This window comes from Heptranchias perlo, chromosome 9 (genome assembly GCF_035084215.1).
Source record: "Heptranchias perlo isolate sHepPer1 chromosome 9, sHepPer1.hap1, whole genome shotgun sequence".
Lineage (NCBI taxonomy): Eukaryota > Metazoa > Chordata > Chondrichthyes > Hexanchiformes > Hexanchidae > Heptranchias > Heptranchias perlo.
Genome location: NC_090333.1, coordinates 17,088,218 through 17,110,770, shown reverse-complemented (window position 1 = coordinate 17,110,770; position 22,553 = coordinate 17,088,218). Strand labels below are relative to the sequence as shown.

The following is a 22,553-nucleotide window of genomic DNA, read 5'->3' as shown; positions in this document are numbered from 1 at the left end:
CTCTATATTAGCCCATCAACTATGCCAAATAACTACTATGGTAAGCTATAAAGTCCACCTCTCTGGCATCATGTTAAAATCAAGAAATTTCTCTCATCCAAGAGATATATCTCAGGGAGCTAGTCCCCTTTCAAAACAAAGCTTCCCGTTTCATACAGAACCACCCACCCCATTAAGCTACCCTAATACTTGCTAGTGATCCTTCTAATCTTTCCAAATTCAAAACCCTTCTCTTACTTCCAAGTTGCCTCTATGCATTCCAAGAACAAACCCTTAGATCCTGTTCCTCTATGTTCAGACTCAATTCGTTAGGAAAGGTGCTCTGGGCTTCAATGGGAACAAAGCGCTCATGTGCACATAATATACAGTATCCATTTATGTTCAAAGTTGTATTTAATATCACTTTCTTTTTTCTGATGGGTAGCTGAACACAAACCAAATTAATGCAATCATTTCCCTAGCTCCTCCCCCTGCCCCCAAAATCAGTTCTTACTGTGAACTCCCTCCAATAAATCCAAATTTAAAATTTTGGTCTGTCAGTTTGTCAATTTGCAATTTTCCAGACTACCATTTTCAAGCTGTCCATTTTTGTAAAAACACAAGAAATCTTCATCCGTGTTAAATTCTTGTTCCACAGTCAAAGATTCTGGGAACCATCAATTTTCTGGCAGACAAAATAGATGAGGCCACATTGAATACCACAATCACCAAGACTCCTTCTGGTTCTATTAAACTGAGTCCAGTGCTTCTGCAGTTCATATGACATCTCAGGGAAGATCTTCAAATGATAACTATCCCGTTTGGGCCACTGTTCTTCTCACTGCTGCTAGAACCTGCAATTTACCTTGAAATTTGAGCATTTTTTGATATCACGTGGCACTCTCGTAGTCAGATTTTAACTGCAGTGAGCAATATGCCTGGTTATTTTCTAGCTTCAGAGACTCTGGCAATCCCAGATGCCAGGGTAAGATGTGCTGAAAATAGGCGATGGTATTTAGTTTATCAGCTACCACCATCTTTTTTTTTCCAGCACATCAATCTCCTTCAACATGGATTCCCAGTGGTCCTCCACCCTGAACAGTGACTCAACTTCACAATCCTGGCTCTGTTTTCTTGTCTGCTCCTGCCGAAACAAGGCCGCAACCTGTTTTGCCTTAACTGATTTATATAGTTTTAATGCCCACTAACTACCTCAGGAACATTACCCAATCTGGAGTCCACTGAAGTGCAGCTGCCAGAGATGACCAGGGTCTGAGAGGTTGGTCAGGCTTGGATTTCCTTTCTTCACCCTCCCCATTGTGTTTCCTTATTATTTTGTTAGGTGTTCAGAGGATATGGAGGATCCGTTTCACAACCATCTCAAAATAAAACTGTAGGTTGAATGGATGGAGAACCAGCAAGAGCTTCACCAATCTGTTGCCATCTTTTATCAGTGTGTCACTTGATTTACAATTTCCCTTTTATTTCATTCAGTCCTCCTTTTTTTAAAAAACTTTTTTTCCTTGCAGTCCTTTTCTCTTCCTTGCAGTTCTATCCTAGTTTGACACTGGTAAGACCAAACCATCTTGGTATACTCCCCACCAGAAACACCACACCATAGCCCAATTGAAATCCCTCCCCAGTTGCACAGTCAGGCTGACCTTGGTGCCCCTTTCGACTCAGCTGATTTTCAAATCCCCACATCAAATCCACCAAGGTCATCTATTTCCACCTCTGCAGTACTGTTTGACCTCTGACCTTAGCACATTAATTTCAAACTCCTTATCCTCATTTATAAAATTCTTCTATAGCCCTATCTCTGCAACCTTTCCCTGAGCTACGTTCCAGTTTGCACACTTCACATTTCAGACTGTAGCATATTCTACTTCCCTCCCCCGTTCCTCCAGTGATAGAGTCTTGAACCTTCACTCCCCGTACTCAAATTCTCTTCCAAAACCCATCCAGCTTGTTATATTTCCACCACATAAGCCTCTTCAAAACAACTCCCAGCATGCCTTCAACCACCTCCTCTGACTATGACGCCTACTCAGTGCTAGTTCCCTCCCCATCAGGGAGAAGTTTTACAAATTTACCAAGGTACTTGCAACTTGACTAACAGCCGCAAACCGCAGGTTTTTTGAGCAGATTTCAAAGTTTAAGGATCATCATAGACTAAGAATTTCACTTGATGTTATACTGGGCTATAAAAAAAGGTGCAGGACTCTGGCTCCTGCCTTTTTCCACATGCAGCTTACATTACAGAAGATTCAGGATGCTTGCCCCCACCCCCCACAAAAGAGAATGTTATAAACAAGGAGGGGGTATTTGTACAATTGATTACCTGGTCTTTTTCTTCCTTTGCCGTTCCCTCCTTTTTTGTTAGCAACCACTGGAAGTTCTATTTCCTCTTGTGGCATTTGTGCCACCTTCTGTAGAAAAAGCTTCTCCAATCCTTGTGCCATTAGAACTATATCATCACCTGGCTATAAACAGATACTAGTTATATCTTTTATCAACATAACAAAAAGCATTCATTCATGCAATTATAAAAGGTGTAATAACATACCCGGTTATATACGTAACAGTTGGTAAACATTGTATTTAAGTCTTCTATGCACTCCATCGCTTTACAGTAATATTTGTTTTCCAAGCGTTTTTTGATTGTACCCAAATCCATTGGGTTCTTTGTTATTCGATAATAATCCTGTGGAAAAAGAAATCATGCTAAGGAGCAGCATATAAATGGAGTCATGGTATATTTAAGAAAAAAATAATTGCTCAAACTAGTTACTAGTTTTAATTACTCCCTTCTTCAATTGGTTCGCCCATTTAAGAGTAATTGAACCATCTTTAAAAAAATGTACACTCTTTAAAACAACCTCATACACACTGAACAAATGGTAAACTAAGTATTTCCCCTCCTCAGCCTTGATGTTTATTACCCATTATTTTGGATATAAAATGTAGACGTTAGTAAAATAACAAAATGACCCATAATTAAAAAGGTTGAGTTACCAGATCAAACATTTTAATCTTGAATTAGGACAAATTAGAGGGTTTTTTTTTTAAAAAAGGGACTGATTATTAGATGAAGAGAATTCAGTAGTTGTAGTGTACATGGGTGTGCAGAAGGCATTCAATTAGGCATCTCAACAGGCATGTTACAAAAATTCAGGATATGGTATGAGGAAATATAACAGCACAGATAGAAAGTTGATTGATCTGTACAAAACAAATATTTAGGGTCAATGTGTGTTGTTTATATTTCAGAAGGGCTGGAAGTGGTGCACCACAAGGGCACAGCTGGGTCTACTTTTGTTCTTGGTACATAGTTGATTTGGACTTGGACTTATGAAGCTTAATCTTGAAATTTGCCGATGACCCAAAAGTGGGGGTAGGCTGTTAAACAGCAAGGATGACTGCAAAAGATTTCAAGAAAACACACAGGTTATGTGCAGACAGGTGGAAGATGCCCCTTGATGTGGATAAGGTTAAGACAATACAGTTTGGGAGGAAAAACAAAAAATACACTCAATGGAAAGATGAACAAAAAGATGTTGGGGTTCAAATACATCGTTCCCTGAAAGTAAGTGCACTGGCAGAGAAAGCCATAAAAATGGCCAACAGCTTTTCGGTTTTATAATAGGGGTATATTGTACAAGAGTAAACTAAATGATAAATTTTGAAAAACATTGGTTAGACCACAGAGTACTTTGTATTATTTTGGGTGTACCATTATAGAAAACTGTACTAGTAATTAAGAGGCCTGGACTAATAATTCAGAAAATGCAAATTCAAATCCCACAATGGCAGTTTGAGAATTTATATATTTTTTTTAAAAAAGCTTGCATCAGTAGAAAAGTGAACATAAAGTTATTGGATTTTTGTAAAACCCAACTGGTTCACTAACATCCTTTAGGAAAGAAAACCTGCCATCCTTACCCAGTCTGACGTATACATGACTTGAGTCCCACACAAACATGGTTGACTCTTAATTGCCCTCTGAAGTGGCCTAGCAAGCCATTCAGTTGTATGAAACTGCTACTGCAGCGGATCATGAAGGCCCACCACCATCTTCTCAGGGCAACAAGGGATGGGCAATTAACGTTGGCCTCACCAGCGACGCCCACATCCCAAGAACAATTTTTAAAACATTTTTTACTAGAAGGTATTAAAGCAAGAGTATACAGTGTAGATTGACCAGGATGATGCCAAGCAAAATTACGAGGAGACAGTTCAGATACTGGGACTATTTCCAATGAAGCAGTGAAGGCTAAAAGGAGATCCAAATGAAGGTTTTTCCAATTATGAAGAGCTTTGATAGAGTACATAGGGAAAGACCATTTCTTCTGGTGGGCAAATCAGTGACGAGAGGTCATCAATTTAAAATAGTCACAGAGAGTGAGAGGAAACAAAAGAGTAAAAGTCAATGGATGGTCTTTGCGAATGGAAATCCGTTTCCAGTGGTGTGCCACAGGGCTCAGTGTTGGGTTCCTTGCTATTTATGGTATATATTAACGATTTGGGCTTGAATGTAGGGGGCAGGATTGGCAAATTTGCAGACGACACAAAAATTGGCCATGTAGTTGATAGTGAAGAGGATAGCTGTAGACTCCAAGAAGATATCAATGGGTTGGTGGAGTGGGTGGAAAAGTGGCAAATGAAGTTCAACTCGGAGAAGTGTGAGGTAATGCACTTAGGGAGGGTAAACACAGTAAACAGGAATATATTGAGCGGGGTAGAGGAAGTGAGAGATCTTGGAGTGCATGTGCACAGGTCCCTGAAGGTGGCAGTACAGGTAGATAAGGTCATGAAGAAGGCATCCGGAAAGCTCTCCATTATTAGCTGAGGTATAGAATACAAAAGCAGGGATGTAATGACGGAAATGTATAAAACGCTGGTAAGGCCACAGCTGGAGTATTGTGTACAGTTCTGGTCACCACATTACAGGAAGGACGTAATTGCTCTGGAGAGAGCGCAGAGAAGATTTACAAGAATGTTGCCAGGGCTTGAAAATTGCAGCTACGAGGAGAGATTGGATAGGCTGGGATTGTTTTCCTTGGAGCAGAGGAGGCTGAGGGGAGACTTGATTGAGGTGTACAAAATTATGAGGGGCCCAGATAGAGTAGTCAGGGAGTACCTGTTTCCCCTAGCGGAGAGTTCAAGAACTAGCGGATATAGATTTAAGCTGATTGGCAGAAGGATTAGAGGGGACGCAAGGAATAACTATTTTTTACCAGAGGGTGGTGGGTGTATGAAATTCACTGCCCGAATTGGTGGTAGAGGCAGGGACCCTCAACTCTTTTTAGAAGTACCTGACCTGCACCTAAAGTGCTGAAAGCTGCAGGGCTACAGACCGGGTGCTAGAGGTGGGATTAGAATGGGCACCTGGTTGTTCTTCAAGCCCGCGCGGACATGATGGGCCAAATGGCCCCCTTCTGTGCTGTATCTTTTCTATGGGTTAGGAGAAATTTCTGTTACGCAGAGATGTTGGAACATGGAATGCTTGTCACTGCTTTGAAACAAAGTCCATTGCATATTTTAAGGGAAAACTGGATAAACATTTGAAGCAGAGGATTATACAGGATTATGAAGAGAGCAGGGCAGTGGGATTAGTTTTAGATTACTCTAGCAAAGTGCTGGTACAGGCACAATGGGCCGAATGGTCTCCTTCTGTGCTGTAAACATCTATGGTTCTAGTTGTCCCACCCTTTTCATCTCAGCATTTAATGGCTACAAAATAATAATATATGCCACCATAGAAGAGACTTCATGCTAATGCAAGCCATAAATAGAATTCCAATTTTCCCCAAAGATTCCCCCTAACAGATTGGCTTAAGAACAGACTACTCCAGACATTTCCAAAGAGCTAGGAGTATAGCAGTAAACTCCCAGACTTTTCTGATATTAGAAATTGGTCCACCTTCACTAATTCTTCTGGCGGGCAAATCAGAGACAAAAGGTCATCTATTTAAAATAGTCACTAAGGAGAGTGAGGAGAGGGGTTAGGGGAAATTTCTGTTACGCAGGAGATGTTGGAACATGGAATGCTTGTCACTGCTTTGAGGCAGAGTCCATTGCATATTTTAAAGGAAAACTGGATAAACATTCGAAGCCACAGCAATCAACTGTCCCTTTTCAGAAAAGAATACTCACCCCCATGTGCACCTTCTCTCCACTGAAGTTATGGAGGAATAATGGACAAAAAACATCAAAAGGCACAAACCATGTTATCAGCACAGCTGAAAGTGGGTTTCCAGATGCAAAGTTCTCATGTGAGCATCATAATAAAGTATGTACTATATTAGCATTTGCTGCCATTGTTATTTATGCTTCCGTTACAGTGCAAGACAGGCTGTCCGTACACCAAAATCAAACTCATTTTCCTGTTTGGACTCATCTAAAAAATAGTATTTTGGGCTCCAACCCCACATTTTATAAATCTAATCTGCAGTGTAATTTGTTAATTAATGCTGCTGCTAAATAAACCATGGCCGTGTAATTAAGTAGAGCACTATATGTTCTAATCAGATTATATACAATTCTTACAGGTAAATTTAGCTTTACAGCATCAACAGGTTGCTGGAATGGCCATGCAAAATGGTGCTTCCACAAAGCTTTTACCACCACTTTCTGCAAATACTGCAGCTGATTTGTCATGCGGTTAGGTTTCTTTGGGTTGCGATATTCTGGTGGATGCGGATTCACAATTGTATGTTCTTGCTGGGGTCTTTTTTCCACCATCGATGTCATTTTGAATTTCAAACTTCTTGTGCTCAGCCAACAGGTTTTTAAACTTTCCTTTTAATGCTCCTGACAGATCATTAATCCCATCATGGCTTCATGGTGTAATCTGTTAAAGATGAACAATATACTTTAGAGAACATTGCTCTTTATATTTCAATTTATATCACAAATCTTTTGACCTCAGTTATCAATTAATTCAGACGGCAGAAACATTTTTAGAAAGAAAGCATGACCATTGGACACAAAACAAGCCCATGCAAAAGATTCAATTTATGCCAATGGCGAAAATGTGAAGCAAAACCTACAATGAGAGTTTTTCATGTTCTCTTGGTTCTTGGCGAGTTTCCTGTAGCAAAGCGCTATCAATTCTTATTTCGAAAGCTGTATCCCTTGCTTGCCTAGGAATTAAAATCCTTGTTACAAGAAACTGAATAATGAACCAAATACAAAAAAAAATTTAAGAAATATAATCCATAGCGTTCAGCAAAGCCTATACAGCGTCCGGTAAAGGGACAATTAAATGGGTGTGTTCTGTCAGCCCTGAAAACAGTATGCAATGATCAATAAGCTCCAAGGGTATAACCCAAGAAGACCAAATTCTAAAAAGCATACAAAACATTAAACACTAATGTTAGGATACGGGCAGCTGAGTTTTGGATGAGCTCAAGTTTATGGAGTGTGGAAGATAGGCGGCCAGCTAGGAGAGCATTGGAATAGTCGAGTCTGGAAGTAACAAAGGCACGGATGAGGGTTTCAGCAGATGAGCTGAGGCAGGGGCAGAGATGCACAATGTTATGGAGGTGTAAGTAGGTGGTCTTGGTGATGGAGCAGATGTGGTCAGAAGCTTATCTCAGGGTCAAATAGGACACCAAGGTTCAGCCTCAAGACAGTGGCCAGGGAGAGGGATGGAGTCGGTGGCTAGGGAACAGAGTTTGTGGCGGGGAACGAAAACAATGACTACGGTCTTCCCAATATTTAGCTGGAGGAAACAGTAACTAGTTAGTTACAGATCATATTGGAGTATTGCAGTCCCAAAAATGTTATCGGCCATTAGATCAAAAGACTAACCACTTGGGGAAAGCATGTAAGTTGCTCTACATAGCTAACCACATCAATCAAAACCTTTTACATATTAAGCCCACACATTAGTAGAATGAACTCTGATTTTCCCTGCTGGATCCTGCCCTGCCAGTGAGCAACTCAAGGAGGTACATTCTACTGACTAACCTTCATTTAATAATAGATTTTCTCAATAGGAAACCACTGCCAAGGCAAGTGGATTTTTTTCTGCCCCGACGACATAGTAAACTAAAGCTCTGTGTATATTGGTTAATTTTCTTTGAATGGAAGAAACACGAGGCAACATGTGAGACATCAGCATTGGTTTCCTGACATATGAGTGAAACTTAGGATTTTTGGCAAAAAGCGTACTGTTACAATTCAGGTTTCTCCACACTATTCATCCTCACAGCAACAGGGCAATTTGCATGGGCAAATCCACACCTCCTATGATCCAAAACTTGAGCATGGAACGAATGGGTTAGCACACTGCAGCACTAAGAATTACTCTTCCCAATTTACACTGGAAAGATGTACATGGTACCACTGCAGTCTCCTTATCATTCCTTTGGATTAAAAAAAGTGATGAACATAATAGTTCAGACTAAAGCTACAAATTTAGTTTATTACAAACTGTGAATTTATACAGAAACAAAATAAATTGACAGATAAAATAGCAAAATGCTACTTAACTCACATGCTTAAAACAGTTTTCTGAAACCAAAATAACAGTGTTTCAGAATTCTTGTGTCATTTTTAGAACTAACTGGTTCTTGGATTAACAGACATTTCAGCTATGCCTCATGTGTAACTCTGATTCAGCTAACCGCTAAAAATATGGAAGTATTTCTATACCCTGGTCTAGACAGCTTCAGGCATTTCAAGGACATAGAAAGCGTTACCACTTTAGACAAAGGAATTCAGTATGGGTAGGAGAGCTTATATGGAGGAAGAGGTTTAGGTAGGACAGGGTGGCAAGTGAGTTCAGAGAAGAGGCAAAGGTTGCTAATTTCAATCTTCATCTCAACACTCATTTAATAGATTGAAAGAAGAAAAGAGGGAAGGTATTTGAGAGAAAGTGGGGAGCAGTAGATGGTGAGGATTATCAAGGAGAGGCAAGAGGGGTAATCCAAGGTGAAGTGCTTAAAGGGGGAGAAAGTACCAGAGGATATGGGGAGACACAAGGATGTGATTTGGTGACATTGGCCACACCACAACAGTTTGGCCATGACAAGTAGTGTAAAGTAAAGCCAGGTGGGGAGGCTTCAGTAACAAGCAACGTGTCACCATCCATGAGCCAATTTTCAGTCAAAGCCAGGATGTCAATACAATCATCCACAATAAAGCCACGGACGGCAAGGATCTTGTGCGCCAGTGAACAGAAAAAGACATTCAAATCAGTTTTGTTTCAAATACAATGGACACTTCGATCTTTCTTGGAACTACAATGTTGAGTTTTCCTGTGGCCAGACAAAACTAATGTTTCTACACTATTGGCATAAGCAACTGATTGCCCCGAGAAAGCCACCCAAATTTCTAAGAAATCACTATGCATATAGCCGGCAACTACAGGCCTGTCAGTTTAACCTTGGTGGTGGGAAAGCTTTTAGAAACATAACATAAATAGGAGCAGGAGTAGGCCATGCGGCCCCTTGAGCCTGCTCCTACATTTAATATCATGGCTGATCTTCACATATCCCTTGATTCCCTTAGAGTCCAAAAATCCATCGATCTCAGTCTTGAATATAAACAACTAAGCATCCTCAGCCCTCTGGGGTAGAGAATTCCAAATATTAATAACCCGAGTGAAAAAATTCCTCCATCTCAGTCCTAAATGTTCGACCCCTTGTCTTGAGATGATGACCCCTAGTTCTAGACTCTCCAACCAGGGGAAACAGCCTCCTTGCACCTACCTTGTCAAGCCCTCAGAATTTTATACGTTTCAATGAGATCACCTCACATTCTTCTAAACTCCAGAGAATATAGGCCCATTCTACTCAATCTCTCCTCATAGGACAACCCTCTCATCCCAGGAATCAATCTAGTGAACCTTTGTTGCACCACCTAAGGCAAGTGTATCCTTCCTTAGGTAGGGAGATCAAAAATGTACACAGTACTCCAGGTGTGGTCTCATCAAAGTCCTGTAAAATTGTAACAAGACTTCCTTACTCTTGTACTCCAACACCCTTGCAATAAAGGCCAACATACCATTTGCCTTCCTGATTGCTTGCTGTACCTGCATGTTAACTTCCTGTGTTTTGTAGACAAGAACACCCAAATCTCTCAACATTTAATAGTTTCTCACCATTTTAAAAATATTCTATTTTTCTATTCTTCCTATCAAAGTGAATAACATCACATTTCTCCACATTATACTCCATCTGCCACCTTCTTGCCCACTCATTTAACATAGCTATATCACTTTGCAGTTTGTGTCCTCCTCACAGCTTACTTTCCCACCTAGTTTTGTATCGTCAGCAAACTTGGATACATTACACTCAGTTCCTTCACCTAAGTCATTAATAGAGATTGTAAATGGCTGAGGCCCAAGCACTAATCCTTGTGGCACCCCACTAGTTAAAGCCTGCCAATCTGAAAATGACCCATTTATTCCTACTCTGTTTTGTGTCTGTTAACCAATCCTCCATCCATGCCAATATATTACCCCCAACCCCATGAGCCCTAATCTTGTGTAAACCTTTTGTGTAGAACCTAATTGAATGCCTTTTGAAAATCCAAATATACTACATCCATTGGTTCTCCTTTATCTACCCTGCTAGTTATGCCCTCAATGAACTCTAATAGATTTGTCAAACATAATCTCCCTTTCATAAAACCATGCTGACTCTGCCTAATCATATTATGATTTTCTAAGTACCCTGTTACCACCTTCCTCAATAATGGATTTCAGCATTTTCCCCAACGACTGATGTCAGGCTAATTGGCTTGTAGTTCCCTGTTTTCTCTCTCCCTCTTTTCTTAAATAGCGGGGTTACATTTGGTACCTTCCAATCCACTGGGATCGTTCCGGAATCTAGGGAATTCTGGAAGATCATAACCAATGCATCCATTATCTTTGCAGCCACCTCTTTTAGAACCCTAGGATGTAGCCCATCAGGTCCAGGGGATTTGTCAGCTTTTAGTCCCATTAATTTCTCCAGTACTTTTTCTTTACTAATATTAATTACTTTAAGTTCCTCACTCTCATTAGACCCTAGGTTCCCCATTATTTCTGGTATGCTTTGCGTCTTCTACTGTGAAGACAGATACAAAATATTTGTTTAACATCTCTGCCATTTCCTTATTCCCCATTATAATTTCTCCTGTCTCAGCCTCTAAGGGACCAACATTTACTTTTGCTACTCTTCTTATATGTTTTTATATTTCTTGCTAGTTTAATCTCATTCTATTTTCTCCTATCAATTTTTTGGTCATACTTTGTTGGTTTCTAAAATTCTCCCAATTCTCTGGCTTACTACTCTTCTTGGCAAAATAAGCCTCTTTGTTTAATCTAATACTATCCTTAACTTCTTTAGTTGGCCACGGATGGATCACTTTTCCCCTTGAGTTTTTATCTTTCCAATGGAAAATATGTTCGTTGAGAATTATGAAATATTTCTTCAAATGTTTGCCATTGCTTATCGCTTATCTACTGTCATACTTTTTAAAATCTAATTTCCCAATCTATCTTAGCCAAGTCACCCCTCATACCTATATAATTGGCTTTATTTAAGTTTAAGACTCTAGTTTCTGACTTAAGTACATCACTCTTAAAGTCAATGTGGCTTTCAAAAAAGAATTGGATAAATACTTGAAGGGAAAAAAATTGCAGGGCTACGGGGATAGACCAGGGGAATGGGACTAACTGGATTGCTCTTACAAAGAGCTGGCATGGACTCGATGGGTCAAATGGCCTCCTCCTGTTCTGTAACCATTCTATGATTCTATGTGAAGGGCTTAACCTTCACTAACAATATTCTTTACTTTTCCATCCAACAAAAGATCCCATTCACCTGAAAGTGGAAATGTTCCCTGCTGGATTTTCCAGTAGTGTTGAATAAATTGATGATTGGCAATCACGCTGGGGAGGAGGTAGCAGTGGCAGCAGCAATTTTTTTCATCTCTTTTGTGGAAGCCCTGCACCTTTTTATTTTAAATTTTAAAAAGTAGCAGCAAGTTGGGTGCCAGTTTAGTGAGACTACATTTTTGAAGTATACTTTTGATAGCATTATGAAGCACCAAAGTTCAAAGGTTATCAATGGTAAAGTTAATTAGTCCAACTAATTCCAAATTATTTGCAATCCACTAGGAAGCCTGACAAATCTAACCATGTGCATTTGTGAAACAAAATACCTTAGATCTCAGCCCACTTTTTCCTATGTCAAAGGACTGCAGTGATTTGGCTTTAGAACACTATCTTTCATTTGTACATTATTAAGATAACTGCTTCAGTGACTTGGGCTAATGTATTTGACTTAACCTGCTCCGAATAAGCATAGTCACATTCATAAGCAATGGTAGGTCTTGTTTATATGTAACCTTTCAGTTCATTATTCTTGGGCCACAGCTACTTTTCTTGGAAAATCAATGGGGGTTGGAAGAAATAAGAACCAGCCACAGGCTATAAATAAATATGGTTCCTCATTAGCAGATAGTCTGGACAATATTGGTGGACAAAATAGAATGAGCCAAGGTCTCCTAATCATCTTTGTGGAAGATGAGAAGACAAGAGGTGGAAATCCATCAGGGCTAATGGCTCAGAGCCTGTTCTCAATTCTGAGCTCTCTGGGCCATAAAAAAAAAATAGAAATGGGATGTAGGAATTATAAATAAAAATATCTAACTGGACACTATTGCACAGAACAGTGTGTTTCCCAAATGTCACCATATAATAAATATCTTAATGTCAATTAGAATAAAGATCAATTGGACCCAAAGTTTAGTTATGTACTTCCCGATGTCAGTGCCATATCCAGAGCACTGATTAAAGACTACCACTTTAGCTGCTTTGTTCAACTGCAACAGTCTTCACTCGTTATTCTCAGTATTGTAACTAGAATTGGATGTAGGGAGTTCGACATGTCTTCTACCCAGCCTAGTGAGCTGAAAGCTGCTCTGCAGTTGAAGATGTTTAGAGGTAAATCAAATTTGAACATTGTTGCCACACTAAGGTTCCAGGTGAGACGATCACAAGGTAAGTGTTTCACATAAGTTAAATATGGTCATGACTAGAAAAAAATCCATTGCATTCAATATACACCACAAAGTTAACTGTTGACAGAAACTAATGCCAAGGACGAGTTGACTTGGAAAAATCTAAAGCTGGGCCTTAGATTAGGGAATCAATAGGTGGTGTAGGAGGGAAGCCCATGAAAGAATCATATGGATTCTGGTTGAAGTGGGTTTTATAGGTGAATACCCTGTTCTTTCTTCATACTTTGTGGAACTTCACCTAGTGAGAACAAACAGAAAGAGGCAAACATGGTACCTGTATTTAAAGAGAGAAAAACAACTGACTCAGGCAAATACAAGCCCTTAAAAATTCTCCTCCATTGATAGCTGAGGTTACAAGGTATGAACGAATGCTATATATTGAGGTGCAAATGCCACATACAAAGCCCCCTCTTTTCTTTCTATCTGGGTGCAAATTGGCCAATTTGACTAACTATTCATTTAATTATGTGTTCTTGCTTAGGGCCTCAAAGCTAACTGATAACAAAAGTGGTAAGCCAGAACAAACACCAACATTTAGCAGTGTTAGCAGATCATTGGATTGCAAAAGGTGAAAGGCTCTTATAGGGACCACATCCCCATGAATTTTCCCCATCAGATGACTGCAATATTTTGTTTGTAGATCAGAAGGACAAATAAGTGGCCGGCTGGGATGGAGCTTTGCACGTGGACATCAAATGTTTTTCAAAGAATAAAAGATCACACCCACAGCAACCCAACACTTCCCCATCTGTTGAGCATGTGCAAACAAGCATACGCCATAGTGTAAAAATGGGCGGTGGGATTATGTAAACCTACATATTTAAACTAGTTTACAATATATTTCTACTGTACCCAGAGCAAGACAAAAGAAGTACACTTTACTATACAATTTGCTAACTTGTCCACTTCAAGTCCTCTCCCCAAAAGGAAACAAACTGTCTCAGTGAACAAAGCTCCTTCATTCTATCTACTCGAAAGACCAGCAGCACTTGATTTCACTGAAAGAAATGAGAGGGCTGATAAAATTACAGCATCACAGTTTCTTGACCAAGGAAAGTCAAACTGTTTTTAAGCTGAATACATGACAAAGCGCAATCTATATAGGAAAGAAAGGGAAATATACCACCAACACATGTACCTCACTAATCTTCTGTATCAAGATAATGGTAGGCAAAAGAGATTTTGAACAACAGAAATTAAACTTTCATGCACCCATAATTTTTGTTAGAACCAGATTTTAGCCCATGTAGGAAATACCTATGGAATGAAGGGTTACGCTTTCCATAATTTTGAATGAATCAGTAAACCACAAAGTTACACCCAACTGTTGTCCCCACCAGAAGCTAAAATAGTAGAACTTAGATTCACAATGATCTGCAGATGCAATAAATTGCTGGCACGTCATACCTGAATGGAGTACAAAAGTGGTACTGCACCATATGGAACACTTCGAAACTGTAATAAGCCTTCAAAGATCTATCCTCTTCTAAAGACAGCAACATTGCAACAAAGCCAAGGTGACGGCTCCCTATTGCCTCCACAAGTTTGTTGTGGACCAATCAAATCATAAATGGTCAACAACCTGGATATTATGAATTGCAATCAATTGTACTGGACTGCTGGCGAAACCCAATGCCAAGCCTTTTTGGTTTTGGTGGGGGGGGGGGGGGGGAGGAGGAGGAGGAGAAGAAAGAGGGGGGGCTGCGGTGGTGGGGGAAGGAAAGAGATGTGGTTGGAGGACCAAGACAGCTTGGATGCTGCCAATGTCATGGTAAAAAGGAGAGGGTAGCGAAATTGGATAGGATAACAATAGATAGAGGAAATACTTAGAAAGGTTAGCAACACTCCAAGTAGAAAAATCACCTCGTCAGAATGGAATGCCTCTTAGGTTGCTGAGGGAAGTAAGGGTGGGAATAGCAGAGGCTCTGGCCACAATCTTTCAATCCTCCTTAGATATGGGAGAGGTGCCAGAAGACTGGAGGGTTGCAAATGTTACGCCCCTATTCAAAAAAAGGATAAACCCGGTAACTATAGGCCAGTCAGCCTAATGTCAGTGCTGGGGAAATCTCTAGAGACCATAATCCAAGACAAAATTAATCGGCACTTGGAAGAACATGGGTTAATAAATGACAGCCAACACGGATTTGTTAAGGAAAATCATGTCTGCCAAACTTGATTAAGTTTTTCAATGAGGTAATGGAGAGGGTTGATGATGGTAGTGCAGTTGATGCGTATATGGACTTTCAGAAGGCGTTCAATAAAGTGCCACATAATAGACTTGTTCGCAAAATCAAATCTCATAGGATTAAAGGGCCAGTGGTGAGGAGAATTTTTTTTTTAAACGAAGCAAGTTGTTATGATCTGGAATTCACTATCTGAAAGGGTGGTGGAAGCAGATTCAATAGTAACTTTCAAAAGAGAATTTGATATGTATTCAAAAAGAAAAAATTTGCAGGGCTATAGGGAAAGAACAGGGGAGTGGGGCTGATTGGATAGCCCTTTCAAAGAGCCGGTACAGACACAATGGGCCAAATGGCCTCCTTCTGCGCTGCAAGATTCTATTCCTTCATCCAAGTTATTAATATACGTGGTGAAAAGCTGACACCCCAGTACAATTCCCTGGGAAGCATCATTTGTCCTATCCCGCCAATCAGAGAATGCTCCCTTTATCCCTATTCTCTGTCTTTAACCTCCCAACCAATTACCAACCCATGTCACAAGTTTACCTCCAATACCATGCACTGTCATCTACCAATTTAGTGACCTCCTCAAAGAATTCAACTAGATTAATCAGATGTGACCTACTGGTCACAAATCTATGCTGACTTTCGCTGATCAGTGAGTACTTGTCCAAGTGCTCAATCACTCTGCCCCTGGTTATAAATTTCAGTAACTTCCCCACAACTGATGTTAAACTGACTGTTTGCAGTTATCTGGTTTCTCTCTCCTTCCTTAAATAGTGGATTTTTTTAAAATCCTAAAGCACAATTCCCAAATCTAGAGATGTGGAAAATTATGACTAAGCATTCAAATTTTCTCTTTTTAAAAAAAAATACCATGGGGTGGAAACCATTAGGTCGTGAAGATTTCTCCACCTTAAGTCCCATTATTTTCTCCATTACTATTTTTTAAACATATTAAATCCACTAAGTTCCTTCCCATGACTTATTTTTGGGTTCCCTTGTATAACTGGTATTTTGTCCTCTTCATTCCGTGGAAACTAATACAAAGTATTCATTTAACAAGAATGCCATTTCCTTATTGTCTATTATAGTCTCACTGGTATCTGTCTTTTACAGGCCCATGTTCCCCTTTACCACTAATATATTTATAAAAACTTTTACTCTGCTTTGATATCCTTTGCCAGTTATTTTCATATTCCCTTTTTGCTGTGTCGATTAATATGGCTAGAGATAGCTTTGGAGGCATTGTCCCTATGCCAGGAATGAAAGTTTTAGACACAAAGTTTTTTACTCAGATTTATTAAAAGGAAATGATACTCACAGACAACTCACATGATGTGTGAAGGCTGCGGGAGACCTCGCGTTACTGTTGCTGAGTAGTGGCAGGGTGAACAGCCCCAAGGTCTTTCTAACTTTGCGTCACAATGGTCTCGTCTTTTATCCTACAGCTAAAAGGCGATTACATCGTGTCCTGCATTCCGGAAACTAGACCTTGGTTTACACTAACATACATCAGAACATCATTCCACAGATTTGGTATCAGCAGGTGAAAGTTCCATAATGGATCTTAGGACATAACAAAAACTGGTCTTGACTCATTACATGTACAGAAAAGATAAACATATAGTCATCAGATAGTTTTATCTACCAGAAGGTCAGAACTATGCAAATAACAAAAACAACTATCTTAATGATTCTTCTACAGGCCATGAAGGGGCCTTGAATATCAGATGATTTTTTGGACATTTTCCAGAATGTTATTGCCAGCAGATTCTGGAAAATAAAAGTCTAACATAAAACGAATTCTTTAATACAATCTTTCCTAGTTTTTTTTGTATTCCTTTGTTGCTTTTATTAGTTGTCCCAGTCTGGATTTCCATTTTTCGTTGCATTTATGGAAACCTCTTTTTTTAGCTGGATACTCTTGCCTCATTTGTTGACCATGGCTGCCTAACTACACAAGTGGAGCTATTGCCTTTTAGAGATATCGACTGGTTTTGTATTCCACCAAATACTTATTTGAATATTTCCCAATGTTTGTCTGTAGGTTTAATTGACTAACAAGTCAGCCCAATTTACTGTGCTCAATTTATTTCTCATCTCTTCGAAGTTTGCCTTAAATTTAAAAGCTTGGTTTGTGGCTCTGATTATCAACTAATTCTGGTTTGTTACTAATCACCAAATCTAGTATGGTCTGTTCCCTTGTCAGTTCTAAAATGTATTGTTCTAGAAAATTGCCTCGAATACATTCTAGAAATTCATTGCCTTTACTGCTCGAGCTGTTCTGCTTCTCCCTGTGAAAATTAATACCTCCCATTGCAACCACATTGTTTTTGCTACATGCTCCCCTGATCTCTGTATTTGTACATAACCCCACCCCTGGACTACATCGCTACTTACATCACTATCAGGAGGTCTGTAGACAACTTGCACCAGAATTTTATGTTCTTTGCTGTTCCTTAATTTTACCCAGTGTTTTCACTGTCTGATCACCCTTACTGAAATCCCTTCTTTCATAGAATCATAGAAATTTCCAGCACAAAAGGTAGTCATTCGGCCCATCATGTCGATGCCAGCTGAAAAAGACCAATCCCACTTTCCAGCTCTTGGTCCATAGCCTTGTAGGTTACGGCACTTCAAGCGCGTATCCAAGTACTTTTTAAATGTGATGAGGGTTTCTGCCTATACCACCCTTTCCAGACCCCGTCACCCTAGGTGAAAAAAAATTCTCCTTAGCTCCCCTCTAATCCTTCTACCAATTACTTTAAAATCTAAGCGCCCTGGTTATTGACCTCTCTGCTAAGGGAAGTAGGTCCTTCCTATCCACTCTTATCTCGACCCCTCAATTTTCTACACCTCAACTAAATCTCCGCTCAGCCTCCTCTGTCCAATCTTTCCTCGTAGCTAAAATTCTCCAGTCCTGGCAACATCCTCATAAATCTCCTCTGTACCCTCTCTAGTGCAATCACATCTTTCCCGTAACATGGTGACTAGAATTGTACGCAGTACTCTAGCTGTGGCCTAATCAATGTTTTATACAGTTCTAGCATAACCTCTTCGCTCTTATATTCTATGCCTCAGCTAATAAAGGAAAGTATCCCGTACGTTTTTTTAAAACCACCTTACCAACCTGTCCTGCTACCTTCAGGGATCTGTGGCGATGCACTCCAAGGTCCCTCTGTTCCTCGACATCTCAGTATCTTCCCATTTATTATGTATTCCCTTGTTTGCCCTCCCCAAATGCATTACCTCACACTTCTCTGGATTGAATTCCATTTGCCACTTTTCTACCCACCTGACCAGTTCTTGGATATTGTCCTGTGGTCAACAGCATTCCTCCTATCAACCACATGACCAATTTTGTATAATCTACATTTAAGTCTAAATCACTGATATATACCACAAAAAGCAAGGGACCCAGTACTGAGCCCTGCAGAACCCCACTGGGAACAGTCTTCCAGTCATAAAAACACCCGTCGACCTTTGCTTCCAGCCACTGAGCCAATTTTGGATCCAACGAGCCACTTTCCTTTGTATCCCATGGGCTTTTAGTTTCCTGACCAGTCTGCCATGTGGGACCTTGTCAAAAGCCTTGCTAAAATCCATGTAGACTACATCAAATGCGCTATCCTCATCAACCTTCCTTGTTACCGGCTCAAAAAATTCAATCAAGTTAGTCAGACATGATCTTCCCTGATAAATCTACTAGATTTAATAATGAGTAATGAACCAGATTTAGTTAACAGCTTAACTGTGCATGAACATCTATCCAATAGCGATCATAACATGATTGAGTTCAATGTAGTGTTTGAAAGCGAAAAAAGTGAATCAGCTGCTAAGATTCTAGACTTGGGTAAGGCCGACTTCAATGGGATGAGACAAGAGGCTGTCCACAGTAAACTGGGCAAATCTGTTAATGGGTAAAGCGACTGATGATCAGTGGAAAATGTTTAAAGAAACATTTAACGTGATACAGAAATCGGTTTGTACCCCTGAGGGGCAAGAACTCTACTAAAGAGATAAGGGACAGTATAAGACACAAGGAAAGGGCATACAAAAAGGCAAAAAATGGCACAGATCCTGGTGAATGGGAAAGATACAAAGATCAACAAGGGGTCACAAAACGCTACAAAAAGAGAGTATGAAAAGAAACTTGCAAGGGGTATCAAAACCAACATGAAGAACTTTTATAGTTATATTAGGAAAAAGAGGGTGGTCAGGAGCAGTGTTAGCCCCTTAAAAACTGAAAGTGGGGAAATTGTCATTGACAATGGGGAAATGGCGGACATGTTGAACAATTACTTTGCGTCAGTATTTACTGTCGAAAAAGAGGATTTAATGCCGGAAATCCCGAGAAAACTAATATTGAATCAGGGACAGGGACTCAATAAAATTAACATAAGTAAAGCAACAGTAATGAAGAAAATAATAGCACCAAAGAGTGACAAATCCCCAGGACCAGATGGTTTCCATCCCAGGGTTTTAAAGGAAGTAGGTGAGCACATTGCAGATGCCCTAACTATAATCTTTCAAAGTTCTCTAGATTCAGGAACTATCCCTCTAGATTGGAAAATTGCACACGTCACTCCACTTTTTAAGAAAGGAGAGAGGGAAACCAGGGAATTATAGACCAGTTAGCCTAACATCTGTTGTGGGAAAAGTGCTGGAGTCTACAATTAAGGATAGGGTGACTGAACACCGAGAATTTTCAGTTAATCAGAGAGAGCCAGCATGGATTTGTGAAAGGTAGGTGGTGTCTGACAAACCTGATTGAATTCTTTGAAGAGGTGACTAAAGTAGTGGACAGGGGAATGTCAATGGATGTTATTTATATGGACTTCCAGAAGGCATTTGATAAAGTATCACATAAGAGACTGTTAGCAAAGATAGAAGCCCATGGAATCAAGGGAAAAGTACGGACTCGGTTAGGAAGTTGGCTGAGCGAAAGGCCACAGAGAGTAGGGATAATGGGTAGGTACTCACATTGGCAGGAAGTGACTAGTGGAGTCCCGCAGGGATCTGTCTTGGGGCCTCAATTATTCACAATATTTATTAACGACTTAGATGAAGGCATAGAAAGTCTCATATCTTATTTTGTCGATGACACAAAGATTGGTGGCATTGTAAGCAGTGGAGATGAAAACATAAAATTATAAAGGGATAGATAGATTAGGTGAATGGGCAAAACTGTGGCAAATGGAATTCAATGTAGACAAATGCGAGGTCATCCACTTTGGATCAAAAAAGGATAGAACAGGGTACTTTCTAAATGGTAAAAAGTTAAAAACAGTGCATGTCCAAAGGGACTCAGGTACATAGATCATTGAAGTGTCATGAACAGGTGCAGAAAATAATCAATAAGGTTAATGGAATGCTGGCCTTCATATCTCGACGACTAGAGTACAAGGGGGCAGAAGTTATGCTGCAGCTATACAAAACCCTGGATAGACTGCACCTGGAGTACTGTGAGCAGTTCTGGGCACTGCACCTTGGGAAGGACATATTGGCCTTGGAGGGAGTGCAGCGTAGGTTTACTAGAATGATACCCAGACTTCAAGGGTTAAGTTACGAGGAGACATTACACAAATTGGGGTTGTATTCTCTAGAGTTTCGAAGGTTAAGGGGTGATCTGATCGAAGTTTATAAGATATTAAGGGGAACAGATAGGGTGGAGAGAGAGAAACTATTTTGGCTCATTGGGGATTTTAGGAGTAGGGGGCACAGTCTAAAAATTAGAGCCAGACCTTTCAGGAGTGAGATTAGAAAACATTTCTACACACAAAAGGTGGTAGAAGTTTGGAACTTTCTTCCGCAAATGGCAATTGATGCTAGTTCAATTGCTAAATTTAAATCTGAGATAGTTAGCTTTTTGGCAACCAAAGGTATTAAGGGATATGGGCCAACGGCAGGTATATGGAGTTAGATCACAGATCAGCCATGATCAAATGGCAGAGCAGGCACAAGGGGCTGAGTGGCCTACTCCTGTTCCTATGTTCCTAAATCCACGCTGACCGTCCTTGATTAATCCATGCCTTTCTAAATGACGATTTATGCTGTCTCAGAATTGTTTTCAATAATTTGCCCACCACCGGGGTTAGGCTGACTGGCCTGTAATTACTCGGTCTATCCCTTCCTCGCTTTTTAAACAATGGTACAACTTTAGCAGTCCTCCTGCACCAAGCCTGTAGCCAGAGGGGATTGGAAAATGATGGTTAGAGCCTCAGCTATTTCCTCCCTTGCTTCTCCTAACAGCCTGGAATACATTTCATCCAGGCCTGGCGATTTATCTACTTTCTAAGATGCTGATCTCCTTAATTCTTCCCTATGTTTATCCCTTCCAATATTTCACACTCTTCCTCCTTAACTACAATGACAGCTGTAATTGTGTCTTATCAATATTGCTGCTCCTCCTCCTTTTCCAATTTCCCTATCTGGAATATTTAGCTCCCACTCATGCCCTCCTTGTAGGCAGGTGTCTATAATGGCTTCTACATCATTCACTTTAAGCTGAATGTGTTTCCAATTCACATTTTATTTCTTATGCTACGTGCATTTGTGGACAGAATTCTTACTTGGGTAACTGTCCATGCTCATAGGCCATGCTGGTGTTTTTCTCACACTTTTTAATTTACTATGTTTAAATACTTTAAACCTTTCCCCACTTCCATATATCTCTCACCTCCCATCCCACTTCTGTCTGCATCTGCCTCTGGAAAAATACTCTTGCTTAAAATCACTTGCAGCTGCACTGTCTAAATCACAACTGCCGAGCCTTTGGCTTTCCATTCGGCACAATACTTCTGCAGCTGTTGATCTGCTTAACTCCATCATTGACATCCTTGTCACCAATAAAACCTTTACTCTCTCCCATCCTAGGCATTCCCTCTAATATGGCCCCCTCAAGTCCAAGGGGCACAGATTTGGGATTATTTGGCATGCAACTGGTTTAGTCATCCATCACCACCACATTAAGCGCTATTAGGCCACAATCTCCTCTGCCAAAACTAGCCATTACTCCAGGATCATTCTGCAGAGCAAAGATAACCCCCAGCTTCTTTTCTCCACCACCATAGGTTGGTTAGTGTTTTTTCAGTGGTTAGTGTTTTAGTGCTTTAGTGCCAGACAAACATTAAAGTATCTTAAAGCTAAACAAACAGTTTAAATAACTGTTAGCTAACATGGCAGGACAGCTGGGGCCCGCCGAATGCACATCCTGTGCCACGCAGGAACTCCAGAACAGTCTTGGAAAACCACTTGTACAGGAAGTGCCGCCAACTGCTCGAGCTCAGCATTTGAGCCTGAGGGGCGGCTGACATCGCTACAGTGCATACGGGAAGCTGAGAGTTTCGTGGATAGCATGTTTCAGGAGGT

The 22,553-nt window shown here is 40.3% G+C and overlaps 1 protein-coding gene across 1 annotated transcript in view; it reads right to left on the bottom strand.

Annotated features, from left to right (window-relative positions):
• The window catches only part of brdt (bromodomain, testis-specific), a 167,493-nt gene that overhangs the window by 112,482 nt on the left and 32,458 nt on the right, over positions 1-22,553 (bottom strand). Inside the window, exons 2-5 of the mRNA XM_067989576.1 lie at positions 7,032-7,124; positions 6,529-6,832; positions 2,546-2,683; positions 2,321-2,462 (exon numbers count right to left, since the gene is read on the bottom strand). Of these exons, the coding sequence (XP_067845677.1) occupies positions 2,321-2,462; positions 2,546-2,683; positions 6,529-6,732 (484 nt within the window). The 5' untranslated portion in view covers positions 6,733-6,832; positions 7,032-7,124. The remainder of the gene's footprint in view (positions 1-2,320; positions 2,463-2,545; positions 2,684-6,528; positions 6,833-7,031; positions 7,125-22,553) is intronic.